The sequence below is a fragment of the Paroedura picta genome, chromosome 12 (assembly GCF_049243985.1).
Source record: "Paroedura picta isolate Pp20150507F chromosome 12, Ppicta_v3.0, whole genome shotgun sequence".
NCBI classification, from domain to species: domain Eukaryota; kingdom Metazoa; phylum Chordata; class Lepidosauria; order Squamata; family Gekkonidae; genus Paroedura; species Paroedura picta.
In genome coordinates, this window is record NC_135380.1 from 2,995,900 (window position 1) to 3,009,497 (window position 13,598).

Consider the following 13,598-nt stretch of genomic DNA (forward strand, 5'->3'; position numbering starts at 1 on the left):
AGCAGCCAGGATGGGAGGGGGGGGATTCCTCTGGCCATCCCCAAATACATTAACAAATGTCTCATAAGCATCCCGAGACTTGCAGTTCAAGACAAGAGAGCTGCTTCCTCACCTTTGCACAGAAATGCTGGAAAGGGGAGGGGGGAGCTCTGTTTGGATTCCTTTGGTTTGCTGCCCGTGAACTAAACATGAACTAACTGGTGGCTCCTTAACTGAAACTTGTTTGCTCTTCCCAGTCTTTGCTTACTGTCATGAGACTATCTGGCCTTCTGCTTGCTTTGCCGCCTGGACATTACCCTTCTTATCTCCCTACTGGCCTGCAAAGCAAATTAATCATCAGCTCCCGAGGCAATGGAAACAAAGAGTCAGGCTCCTCTTTCGATCTTTCTTTCTTGGCAGCTAAATTCAGTGGGATGGAAAAGCTGAGCCCGAGGCCTGGCAGCCCCCCCCCCCGCCTTGAGCGGGGTGGATCATTCCCCTCCTCTGCACAGGCCCTTGGTGGCCCCAGCTCCCCACTGGTCATCTAGCTGTAGGGAAATCTTAGCCGGCACCCTGCCCGTTCACCCGCCCCTTCTCTGGTACCTGTGCCTGGCATGACAACCAGCTGGTTGGTGACTTCTGCCAGGGTGTGACGCCTCTTCCCACAGCGAGTGGCTTGCAGGGCAGCGAAGGCGTGGGCGGGATCCTCTTCGGACTCTCCCTCGGTCTCTATGCCTTCATCGATCGAGGTTTCCATCATGCTGCTGGGCAGGGACTGGCACCCCTTCCTCCCCAGCATAGGGGGGATTGGATCCAGCAGGCAGCCATTGAGCTAAACACCGCCACAATGTGGAGGGGGGGGGGAGGAGGAGAAGAAAAACAACATGGTCTGCAATTAATGGCGAATGGGTCCTCCCTCTCGTCCACACAGAGCCTCTGCAAATCAAGGAAGGCAGACAGTTACACAGCAGAGGCCAGCCGCTGACTGAACTCAACCCAAGAGCCCCCTGAAGTGCAGAACTGCTTGTCGGAGCTCAAGAGCTGTGCTGGCAAGAGGCAACAGCAGTGAAATCGGGGAGGTGACGACCCTTCTGAATGGGCCGCCTTCTCCTGGGGAGAACGGGCATCCTTTCAGGCTCAGCAGGGTTTTCCTCTTCTCATCCTGCCCCAAGGCAGATAACACAAGATAATCCTGCAACAGTCTTCTCTCCCAGCATCCTCTGGGACTTGTGTGACATTCTGGAAAAGTCACAGGAATCTTGCTGCTCTCATGCAACCCGGACACAAAAATTCCTCCAAGAAACGGAACAAGTGAAACTTCACAATGCCAGGGCAGGCTTGCCCCCCGGGAAGATCAGCACACCCTCTCGGTGTCTACAGACCCAGGCATAATCAGCCAGGTGTTCTCCGGTGCCAACCTCATGGCAATTAACAGGTGTGTGAACTGATCCAACAGAGCTTAGCTTAGCAGGAGAGGTTCCCGGAACGCCATGTTCCAAGAGTGCTGGCTCCGAGAACCAGCAACCCTCCCAGACAGCCGAGGGGGACTTGGCTGCTCTGTACTAATCTGCAGGCATTTAAGCAGCGGCTCCCAAATTCCATCGAGAAATCTGTCTTGGAGGATCAGCTTCAAAATTAGGTAATTGCCGAACTGCGTGGGGAGGGCTAAGTGCCCACTCATCACGGAGAGTCTCTTAGTCTAGAGACCCTGCCACACGGTCTGCCACAGGAGAAGCACACATGCTTCTTGGATGAGGTTTCAGGTGCTGAAGGAGAAAAGCATCCAGCAGGTGAATGGGGCGCTAGGGAGGGCGATGAGGGTCAGATTAAGGACTTGGCCTCTAGAAAGGCACGGAAGCCACTTGTGTGCCTGCACAGACACTACCAAAAAGAGACAAGAAAGGTGCCTTTATTGCAGTTGTCAAAAGACAGGACACTAATACACTAGCATCATTAATTACTAGAATTTAAGCCTGCTGTAGAGAAAATACAGTGGGCACTAGTGGGCAGTGGATGGTTGGGGGAGGCCAGAGAGGGAGGGAGGAAAGGCAGGCAGGCATAGAGAAAGGGAGAAAGACTCTCAAGGCTCCCCAAAACCTGTGTGCCAACTGCAGCGCACAGGAACTTTTTAGGGATAGCCAGTGCTTCAATTGTGGTATTTGTGCCATTTGCTTTACCGCAAGTCTTCTAATTAGGTTTACGATGCAAAAAGGAGAACCCCGTTGCTGGCTTCTCCCCTACCCTAAAACAGGCTCAATTAATTGGAAAACTGAAGAGGCCAGGTTTTATGGTGTGTCTGCCATGCTATCCATGAGAAGGAAGCAGAGCCATTTCCTCTGGAGTTAGAATTGGTAAGCTTCGGTGAGTCAAAACATCTGTGTGGGGGGAGCCAGGGGAGCAGCTACTTTAACACTGACAAACGTTGCCCCCCCCCCCAATAACTGCAGACCTACTCTGTGTCATCCATATGATAGTATAAGAGGACATCAGTCTACAAAGCCCCATATGTGCTGCCCTTATACAAATAAATATAGAATACTTCCAGACTGGCAATCAACGTATCAGTGGTAGAATGTGAATCAGATGGACAAAAATATGCCAGTTTTAATGAGGCAATTAATGTGCAAGAACAGAGACACTGGCTGAGTAGACAGACCCCCCCCCCCCCACACACACACACACTTCTGACCTCTCCGGTATTTCAGCTGCAAGAATTGCTGTTTCCTCCCCCTCCTGCCAGCTCAGATCTCCCAAGTTATTTCCCCCTTCCCTTTGGGGACATCACCATGGAGTCTGGGCTGCATGCGTCCGTGTGCGACGCTGACTGGAGTCGGTGCATCCTTGCGCAACTGTGGAGCTGTCGTTTCTCATTAGCTGAGTTCCGTGCCAGCCTGTTAACCGTCGAGGGGCAGGAACTCCAGACTAGTTTCCTGGCATAACTACCTAAAGCAAGACCCCCGGGACTGGCACTTTGGTTACAGATTCTCCCCTGGGCTGGGGGGTGGGGGAGCCCTAGCTGTCAACATTTTGGAGAGAGAGGCCGTCGACTATCTTATGACAATCTGGAGGCCCCAGAAAGCCTGATACTGTCAGTGAAACAAACTAAAAGCAAAAATAAATGATCTGAAACAGTGCTATTTATTTTTGCTCTTCGTTTATTTCACTGACAAGTATCTTTGTCTCTTCCAACGTCTCATTACACAGAGAGGCAGAGAAACCACCACAACTGCAGCTGAAGGGGCCAGGCGGCAGCCGGCCACATCTGAAAGGGGATGGGGCAGAGGAAATGTGCTGTTTTGGACAGGAACAGCCATAAAGACCGCCTCCAGTATCGTATGGGGAGAGCTGAAATCCACCTAGGAGGAGCCTCTGTGCTATTAGACCTCACATTTGCAAAGATGGAACAGGCAATTAACTGTTCTGGTTAACTTTTGCACAGAAGAAAGACTGATGGGGAAAGTGGGTGTCAGCCAGCCAGAGGACCTTGAGTCAGAGAAACAGGACGGGCTTCCTCACAATATGTCTCTCCATACATTCGACTGCAACAATCGCACACAAGACAAACTCAAACTTTGAACCACCTTTTCAAATCTTCTGTTAATTTTGCAGGTTCTTCCACTACCTTTCCCCCAGGCATAAGGCTTAACAAGATTAAACATTTACAGATGATTAATGAGGGAACATTGGCTCTTTGAAGATGTCTCTCCTGAAATTTACTTCCTTCGCTGGCCTTAGAATTTTGGGGAAGGAGACCGCCACCATGGGATTGACATATTTCAGAATGGGGTTAAATGGTGTAGCACCTCAGAAGCCTGCCAAGGCCCACTGCCTCGACGGTTCCAAGCGATGTCTCTACCCGGCACACGGAATATCGGCACACATTAAAATGACAATTTAGATACCTAAATAAGCATCTGTCTTTGACTCAGAGTACATTTCCTCCCTTCCCAGTGGCCTTCTGCCCAGGGCAAATTGCTGATCCTACAACGAAGTGGCATTTTTTTGACCTTCCTAAACACTGCAGGGTGCCATATTTATCTTGCAGCACTGGAAACAACACCACGCTCAATGCACAGCCTTTTCTCTTTGCAACAGGCACTCCGGAAAATACCTGCGGGCCTCCTGCATCCTTCTGCTATTGATTAAGTCCATCAATCTGTCCTGTTCAAGCATTTGTTATAAATGGACAAATTGGGGGGTGGGGGGGGGGGCGAGATTTGTGGTATTACTGCCACAGTGAAGCAGAAACACTGCTCTGCTACAAGGTAACCAGGAAAAGGCAAAACCAGCCACAAATGTTTGTTGTTGGTCTCTACGTTCCTGCTGGACTCAAATCTAACTCAAATCTAACTACAAACACCAACATGGCTGCCCTCAGAAACCACCCAAAATCCCAGGAGGCTGAAATCCAGTCCATTTGTGAACGTCAAAATGTTACCTTTGGCGTGTCAATGCGCTCCTCCTCCTCCATGAAAGCAGATCCCGCCTGGCAGCCGGACGGAGGGAAGGAGAACGTTTCGGCGGCTGAAGCGGGAGGCAGGCCGGGAGACTGCAGCAGCCTCAGGCTCTGGGGGCGCAGGGTGACGGGCGCCACAGCTGCCTGGGCCTGCAGGGGAGGAACGAGAGCAAGAGGGGAAATACAGCAGCCAGGAGACAGGGAGAGGGCAGCGACTGGGGAGTTTCATTTTAAAAAGCCAACCCAGGAAGAAGGGCAGCGGGGGCATCCCGCTTTTCTCACTGTTGCTGTCTCTTTAAACAGACCATTAAAAACCCACAAACCATCAGGAAAATCCTTGGGTCCTGCTCTTTGGTGTCATCATTATTCCTATACTCATTCAACACATTTACCCTCTGCCTTTCTCCCCAAGGAGGACCCAAAGTGGGTTACATCCGTTTTGTCTTCTCCACTGCCTCCTCATGGCAACTTGGTGAGGTAGGCTGAGACACCGTGACAGGCCCAAGGTCACCCAGAGAACTTCCACAGCACTAGTGGGGATCCAAACCTCGGTCTCCAGGATCCTAGCCTGATGCTCTGACGCAGGAGTGGCCAAACGGCGGCTCTCCAGATGTCCTGGGGATCATGGGAATTGTAGTCCACGAACATCTGGAGAGCCACAGCTTAGCCACCCCTGGGCTCTAACCACTACACACAACAGTGGCAGGCTCTTTGCTGGAGGAGGATGTGCAAGCCGTCATCTGCTGCTGCCTGGAGCTCTGGAAGGTCCTCTCCTGCAGGTTGTGCATGCACAGTCCAGATGAGAGGCCACAAAGAAGGATCTGGCTCTTGTTAGTCTGCCCAATGTCATTAAGTACATGCTGGCTTAATGCTAACTAAATTGGCGTCACACTGATTAGAGAAAGACTCACAGGCTGCCAGACGGCACGGAAAGGGCCACAGCGGCAACATCAACATACGCTGCCCTTTCAAACCCACGGGCAGATGCTGTTCCCTTGTCTCTGAGCACAGAGCACTCAGCCGCTGTACACACACCTACTTCTTAACTGAGTTTTGCAGCAGTCGGATTCAGAATGCTTGGGGAACTGCTGCAAGCTCTGAGCTACTGCTGCTGCTCATAGCTTGCAAGGTCAAGAGGGCTTTTTGCTTGTTCAACTGAAAAGCAAGCTCAAATGCCATCTAGCATCTGGCTCTGAAGGGTGTCTGGATGACACAGTATGCAGCAGAGCGAAAGTCTGCAGAGCCACATCTGGCTCCAGGGACTCCACCAGGGCCAGCGGGAGCATCAGGACAAACATTCCCCAATGCAACAGACCCTCTGCGTGTTTCACCAGCCGGCTCGAAGCCCACCTCACAGCCTGAATGCTTTCCAGACCACCAGCTGGGTCATGAATGTGCTAATGTGAGCTGGAGCTCACCCTACGGCTTTGGGCTCAACACTGTCCGTGACTTGCATGTCAGGGGAAATTGCAAACATCTGCCCGAAGCAGAGGGCAGAATGGCTGGCAGAAATGGCCACTGGCTCTTTAGTGCCAAAGAAGCAATTAATACGTATGCGGCTGGTGCGGAAGGGCCCTCAGACTCCGTCTTGCAATTATATCAGTGGTCCTTGCCACAATCTCGCAAGGCAAGGCAGTGTTATCACCCCCCCCCCCCATTGCAGACAGGGACACAGGGGCTGAGGGGGGCAGGCTTGCCTAAGGTCGCTCCATGGCACAGGGGAGATGCCAAACAGAGACTTCCTGACTCACAGCACGACGCTCTTAGTCACTACAGGGTGCTATTTTTAAAAGGCACGACACGCCAGATGTCTTTGCTTGCTCTGAGTCAAATTTTGCTGCATCTGGGACACTCAGATCCAGGCACAGTGATCAAGGCCAGGAACGGGGGAGCAGCCTAAGCGCCCCCCCCCCCCCCAGCGCACGGGTGAACATCGCTCTGCGGGTCTGCATCAGATCGCCTCTTGGGCTTCGTCCCCTTTCAAAAGCACAACGGACACTTGCTGCGCAGAAAGCCTTTCCTTGGCAGAGGAACTCAGGAGGGGAGGGAGGAAGGAAGGTGGGGCAAGTGGCAGGTCTGCCGAAATTGGGGGGGGGTGTTACCTTGGCAACTGTCTGCTCAGCGATGGTGCTTGGTCGTCGCTGACGGGAATCCAGCCGCTGATCCACGGGGAAGCTGCTGCGATGAGACTTCAGTCGCTCAATGAGCAAGTAATAGATAGCGGCAAAGTGGTTGTAGCTCTTGTTCTGCAGCGACTGAAAGGAGACAAAAGCATCTCAGTGTAGGTCAGGGGTAGTCTGCGGCCCTCCAGATGTCCGTGGACTACAATTCCTGAATGCTGGCAGCGAATGCTGCCAGGGGTTCCTGGGAATTGTAGTCCATGGACATCTGGAGGGCCGCAGTTTGACTACCCCTGATGTAGGTCATGGCAGCTACATCTTTCCTGGCTCCCCAGAGCACTATTACATGTGGGGCGCACAGAGCCCCCATGCTCTTCTGGGAGGGCTTCAAGGGCGGATCATTTTGATCTCGGGTTCCAACTGGCCTGTGAAACTGCAGTTGAGAAGGAGGCTTCACAAAGGCCAGATATGCCAGTGAAACAAGACCCTCCCCCCTGCCCAGATGAGGCTCTTCCTGCTTCTATAGGACATGTGGAGAGGTATGTCTGCAAGCATCTCTTGCAGTGCCATTTTTCTCCTTCGATCCTTTCCAGCTCCGCTTTGATTATGGGGGCAGGAGGGGAGGGAGGGGTGCTTATGGGCTCCAGGAACAGCAGCCTGATGAGGAAGACTCTGCTGCAAAGCCTGTGTCATTAGCAGTGTTCTGTCAGTGAGCCCCCAGACTCTCTTTTGCTCCTCAAAACCACAGAAGCACTATAACAAGGCCCTCCAAATCCTGAACAACAATGGGAAACGGAGCCCTGTGCACAGAGGTCCAAGGTCCCCCCCCCCCCATCCCGACCCCCAAACTGGCAGGGAGCATTAATGCCGGCTAAAAATATCTGCCATTCTCGAGGAAGTGATCATGCAGACTCCTCGGGGAGCATTTCAGCCTTTATTTCGGGTAAGAGGCTTGATTTGGAATCCTAGCCGAGTCGCCAAAAATAAAGGCAATCGCTCGCTGATGTTTTTAAAGAGTAGCGTTTTCTCACTTTGAATCTCACGTCTCAGAAATTAAATACAAAAGAATGGGGGAAGCAGGACTTGTTTCCACTTTCTGGTTTTGTTCCCTTAATTTCACCCAGTACTTCCCAAAAGCTGCCCTGCAAACAGAAGCCCATAAGAAATTCATTTAGGTAATTCTAATCTGCCTCTCCAGGGAAAACACCACCTCCTGCCCTCCTTTTAAGTTGAGCCACATGGTTAAAGTTTTGCAGACCTAAATATTATCTGTTTAAAGAATCATCTGTTATTTTCTTGCAGAAATATGAAAGGAGAGAGAGAGAGAGAAAGAGAGAAAGAAGGAAAGAAAGAGGTAGACGCTCCAAAATTCTCTGGCTACAATTCATTTGTGGTGGAAGTACCAAATCTTGTTGGCTAGGGGTTCAGCCTTTCAAGCAAAGATGATAATCTTAACACTTAAAACAAAACACCGGACAAGCGTCAAAAGTGATATAGCACTCCTTTGAACCCCCCTACTATTTCATGTGCTTTGACTGTGCATTTGTCTGCAACTGCAATGAAATCCTCAGTGCACATATGAGCAAACAAAATCTGCGCCGTAGGATGAAGTACAAAGCCTCTAGAGAAGGGCAACATATACATTTGAGAAATAAATTAAAACAAATAGAAAGTATATCCTCTGCTGAACTCTTCTTCTTATGTGCTGGCAGCACACATGCTAAAGCCTAGGTAGTCAAACTGCGGCCCTCCAGATGTCCATGGACTGCAATTCCCATGAGCCCCTGCCAGCGAACGCTGGCAGGGGCTCCTGGGAATTGGAGTCCATGGACATCTGGAGGGCCGAAGTTTGAATACCCCCTCTATCAAAAACTCCGGCTTCACTCAAACTCTTTTACATATGTGCGATGCTTGACCGTCTTAAACAATTGGAGGAGGGGGGAAATGCCCCAAAAGAACCCCTTCAGCATCAAAGGGGGCTTTACCTCAATGGTTTTCTGTTGGTCTATTCCCAGGCTGTGCATCAGTCGCAAGACTTGCTCGTTGTACTCTCCGATGGAAGGCTGGTTCTCCTGCCCTTGGGGATAGAGAGCAGGCCTCTGAACAGGGACCTCCACTAGCATCCACTTGTGCTCTTTAATCTGCGCAATGGTCAGCCTTTTGGATGGATCCAAGACCAGCATCCTCCGGATAAGGTGCTCACACTCTACGGGGACAGAAAGCGGGGAGAGATGGAGCAAAACTGGAACTGAGACACAGTTATCCTCTTGACAGATATACTCAATTTAACACTTATTGATAGAGGCCATCGACAACAGGAAAAGGCCTCATCTGGGCCCCAGGTAAATTCCTGCTAAAAATAAAAAATAATCCGGCGGCTGAGGCTTTAATTTGTGCAAGGAATAAAATCCATTTCTCCCACAGGTCTGCAATTATGGGGAACAGCACAATTATTTCTAACTGCAGGCACGATAGATGGAATAATAATAATTCTTAGCACCCCTGGGAGCAGCTGCTGGGCACAGAAAGCACAGACATGTTAACACATGAAGCCTCCAATCAGAGGAGAACAATGTTCATATTTCACAGATGATCAAGGCATTTAAAGAACTAAAGCAATATGACCGTGGTTACAAGGGAAAGTTGTGGCAGAGAATCCCAAACTGGAGAGCCAGCTTGGTGTGGTGGTTGGGAGTGCGGACTCCTAATCTGGTGAGCCGGGTTCGATTCTGCGCTCCCCCACATGCAGTCAGCTGGGTGACCTTGGGCTCACCACGGCACTGATAAAACTGTTCTGACCGAGCAGTGATATCAGGGCTCTCTCAGCCTCACCCACCCCACAGGGTGTCTGTTGTGGGGAGAGGAAAGGGAAGGTGATTGGAAGCCGCTTTGAGCCTCTTTCGGGTAGAGAAAAGCGGCATATAAAGAACCAGCGCTTCTTCTTCCTCTACGTTTGGGGGTCTACAGAAAAAGCTTTTAAAATCAATTAAGCAAGCTGAATGTATCCAATTAGAGGGCCTGCCTAACCGTGAGGGACTGAATCTCTAGGCAACGTTTTCAGTGTGGCACCAAAACCCAATGGAAGTGGGATAGGTCCGTTCTGCTCTGCTCTGCTCCACCACTTATAATGTCCGGCTCCTTCCTAGGGCAGGCCAAGCAACTGATACGTACCAGCCTAGGGGGCACAGCGGTCTCTGAAGCATGTGCATTACAGCAGGTTCTGCCATCACTCAGGCGCTCTGCCTCAGACTGATGTCCGGCATGGAACAAAGTGGGTGTGGGAAAGGGGATAGTGTGGCTCAGTGGTAGACCATCTGCCCGGCATGCATAAGTGGTTCAATCTCCTGCATCTCCAGTTTAAAGTATTAGGTAAAAGGTGATAGGGAAGCTCTTTCTCTATCTGTAACTCTGGAAAGCCGCTGTCAATCTGGCTAGGCAGCGCTGACCTTGATGGGTCAGTGGTCAGACTGAGTAGAAGGCAGCTTCATGCAAACACTTACAACACTGCACGCAAACACGAGGGCACGGCAGAACAATCATGCAGGGCGCTAATGGACGAGATTGCCAAAGGTAACTGTCAGGCATGCAGAGGGAATCTTTGCATTTTTGCTCTGTCTTTGAGCGGCAGCTAGCTAGTTCCATCTGGATTCCTGCCTTCAGGGCTGGCTCACGCCACAGCTTTTCATCACGAACAAAGGGAGCCAAAGCTAAAAGACCCCCAAAGTCTGCTGCATGCAGTTGTTACCTTCGGACATGAAATAGGGGATCCGGAACCTCCCTTCCAGGACCCGTTGCCTCAGGATGGGAAGAGTAGGTCCATCAAAAGGCAGTGCTCCACAGACTAAGACGTAAAGGACGACACCCATGCTCTGGAAGACAGAATATTTTCTGCATTTACCTCTGGAAAGAAAAAAACCTTTTGGTCTAGAGCAGGGGTAGTCAAACTGCGGCCCTCCAGATGTCCATGGACTACAATTCCCAGGAGCCCCCTGCCAGCGAATGCTGGCAGGGGGCTCCTGGGAATTGTAGTCCATGGACATCTGGAGGGCCGCAGTTTGACTACCCCTGGTCTAGAGTCTGCTGGGCAAACACAATTGCACGACATTTTAGAAAATACATGACACCTGTGTTTTGCAGAGTGCTTCAATATCCAAGAACAGCCTAGTAATCTAGTGCTTACTCCACACAAGCAATACAAAAACGCAAGTTCTGCAAAGCACCGTTACCGTAAGCATCTACAAGCCTCAGAAGCTCTGGTCTAATTTTAAACAGAATGTCAAGCCCCATGCCTTTTTTGCTTCCCACATCTTTCCCTTTACCCTCCTTTATCCTGGGAAAAGCCAGTTTCATGCATGTCGCCAGAATGGTGCCCATTCGTTGGATTTATCTGCTCAAATTGAGTTACAACAAGGCGTGACCACCACCACATCTCTAGTCGTTTTTCCTGCTCTTTGCACCCCGACGCTGAGCTTCTTCCTACTGCAACCAGAGTCCAACTTCCCAGGGAGAGATGGTACCTTTACTCAGCCTGTACAACGCTCTGTTGTTGTTTGGTTCAGTCAAGTGCTTTCCAACACACAGTGACTTTCTGAACAAAGGCCAACCATCTAGCTCCACTGAACTGGAATTACATTTTTCCATGGAGCTTAAAAAGGGAGTGTCTGTCTGAAATGATGACCAGAGCTTTGGGCAACTGGACTTTCTTGTGTGCATGTGATGTGCCATGTGGAAGGAGGGAAGGGCTTCTGCTAGCTAGCCCTGTCTCTGACCACAAGGGGGAGAAGTTGGTGGAGGGCTTGGAGCGCTCTTTCTCTCTCCCTTCCCCACTGGTGACCCAAGCCATGGCAGAATGGAAGTAATTGGGCAGGAGCCGGGATAGCGTCACAGGGAACTAGGTATGAGGCTTTCATATTATCCAACCACGAAAGAAGAACAGATTCAAAGGCCCTGCTGATGGGCTTGGAAGCAACGTACACGCTAGCAGAGTAGCTTCCGACTTTGTCAGAAAACACAGGAAAAAAACAGAACCTGTGCATATTTGAGGTGCTGCCGGCCACTGCTGGACTCCAATTTATCACCCAGCAAACGCTCATAGTGACCCCTGAACAGTTTGACTACGCCTGCTGTAAGCCTGGCCCTACCCTAGACTGCAAAGCCATGTTGGGGGTGCTTTGCTAATGCCAGGTGACATGAAGATCCAATTATTTCTAAAAGGAATGAAAAGCATTCTGCCTGACAGAGTACGGAACAGTTCAAGGACCCTGGCTCAGCACATTTTGTCTCCTGTATGCATCATGTGAGATTTTTTTGGTCAGCCTGCATGTCCTTTCCCATTAGAGTAACATGAAGCAAGCACACCACACATTCCGGTTCAGCCACATGAAACTTGCCTGCAGCAGAATGGTTCTAGGCAAACAGCCTGTTCCCTCAACTCGGAGGGAAGAGGGCAGAGAGCAGCCCTGGATTGATGACTCACACAGTCCCTCTGGCCTTGAGAAGAATTCAGGAGCCTCACTTGGGTTGGAACTCCCAAGAAAGAAGAGAGAATTAACCCAGTAAACTCCAGCATGGAGAGCTCAGCACACACTAGCATGAGCTCAGGGGAGAGAATGGTTTCCCATCTTACAAAAGATATCAATTTAAAAGGGATGTTTCCAGTTCCCCATCTCACAGCTACTGGATAGGTCTGAAGAAGCAAGAGCAACCTTGGCTACATTCTGGTAAAAGGGAAAAATAGAACCAGAGGTTAGCGGTTTCTAAGTTAGAATTCAGGTTACCCAAATGTCCAGCTGTGGTCCCTCATACTGTTGACCTTCAAAGACCTCAGGGGCAGCATACGGGGGGCTTCCGCACCATGTTGTCAAAGGCTCTCCACTTTTGTAGAAATTTCCAAACCCAAAATCTGTTGAGAGGGAAAAGGGGGGGGGGACACATAGACAGCTTTCTTATATTTTGAAATCCTGGTTCCTATTATTCATTTCTGGTCATCGCTTTCATGGTCAGCAATGATATGAAACTGGACCAAGACATACCATACATATTAAGACCAAAACATCCTTAAGCATATTCACCACATCATCTGGAGAAAGTTGTATAAAGCTTCATAGAGAATGCTGTAAAAAACGCTAAATGCACAAGACGCCTCATATCTCCTTGTTCCTGTTATAGACTCATGTCTTTGCCCTGGGCTGGCAAACCATCTCGGAACATCTCATGACTTAAAAACCCTATCGGGGGGGGGGGGGGGGAAGGGAGGGTCACCATTGTTCTGATTCCAATTGAGTAACCCTGCAGATGTGTTGTGGATACCCTGGATTTTCCACTCTCACCCCCCCCCCCCCAAATGAGACTGTCTTACAAACCAGGCCATTGGCAATCCATGGGTGCTTGTTCTGATTCTATGTAAAGCCCTGGGAAATCCAGGTGGGCTTTTGATGGCACCTTGACATTTGAAGCATTGCTTTAGTCCAGTCATTGGGAATTCTGTACCACTATAATCTGGTTTCTTGTTCTGCATCCTTCAGAGTGCTTTTCACCGGCTACTGCCCTTTGTACATCCGCTTTGCATGGATTCCACACATTTCCTATCAGGAAGCTTCCACCCTGTGTGCACCCCGATCAGTTCTCAACCTCCAAACCCAGCTAGATCCGTTTGCAAGAAGAGACTGAAGTCACCCTGACCTCTAGCGACTTACAGCTGCTAAAATGTCTCCTGTACAGAAAGTGGTGCTCAAAGGCCACAGCTTATAGATCAAAAGCAAAGAGGAGGTGAGCAATTAAGTAGTTTGGTGAAGAGGCTGCAACTGGGCGAGGGGGGGGGCTGCTAGTGGTCTTTTCTACCTTAATGTCAGCTCTGCAGCTAGCAAGAGTGCTGAAACAAAGGAGTGCTGGGGTGCTGATTTGAACCATTTCCATATTTTTGCTTTTAAAACCTTCAGGAGACGCGCAAATGTATGCCTCCAGTTTGCCTAGCACTTCATTCTGTCAAATGCAGCCGTCAAAAGTCTAACGTACATCTTTTGCACAACCCTGCACACCACAGT

At 50.3% G+C, this 13,598-nt stretch overlaps 1 protein-coding gene across 1 annotated transcript in view; it reads right to left on the bottom strand.

Moving 5' to 3' along the window:
• Positions 1-13,598, bottom strand: part of SIK2 (salt inducible kinase 2) — a 62,441-nt gene that overhangs the window by 8,186 nt on the left and 40,657 nt on the right. The window contains exons 5-10 of the mRNA XM_077304861.1: positions 12,333-12,457; positions 10,301-10,424; positions 8,541-8,761; positions 6,538-6,690; positions 4,418-4,585; positions 583-811 (exon numbers count right to left, since the gene is read on the bottom strand). Coding sequence (XP_077160976.1) covers positions 583-811; positions 4,418-4,585; positions 6,538-6,690; positions 8,541-8,761; positions 10,301-10,424; positions 12,333-12,457 — 1,020 coding nt within the window. The remainder of the gene's footprint in view (positions 1-582; positions 812-4,417; positions 4,586-6,537; positions 6,691-8,540; positions 8,762-10,300; positions 10,425-12,332; positions 12,458-13,598) is intronic.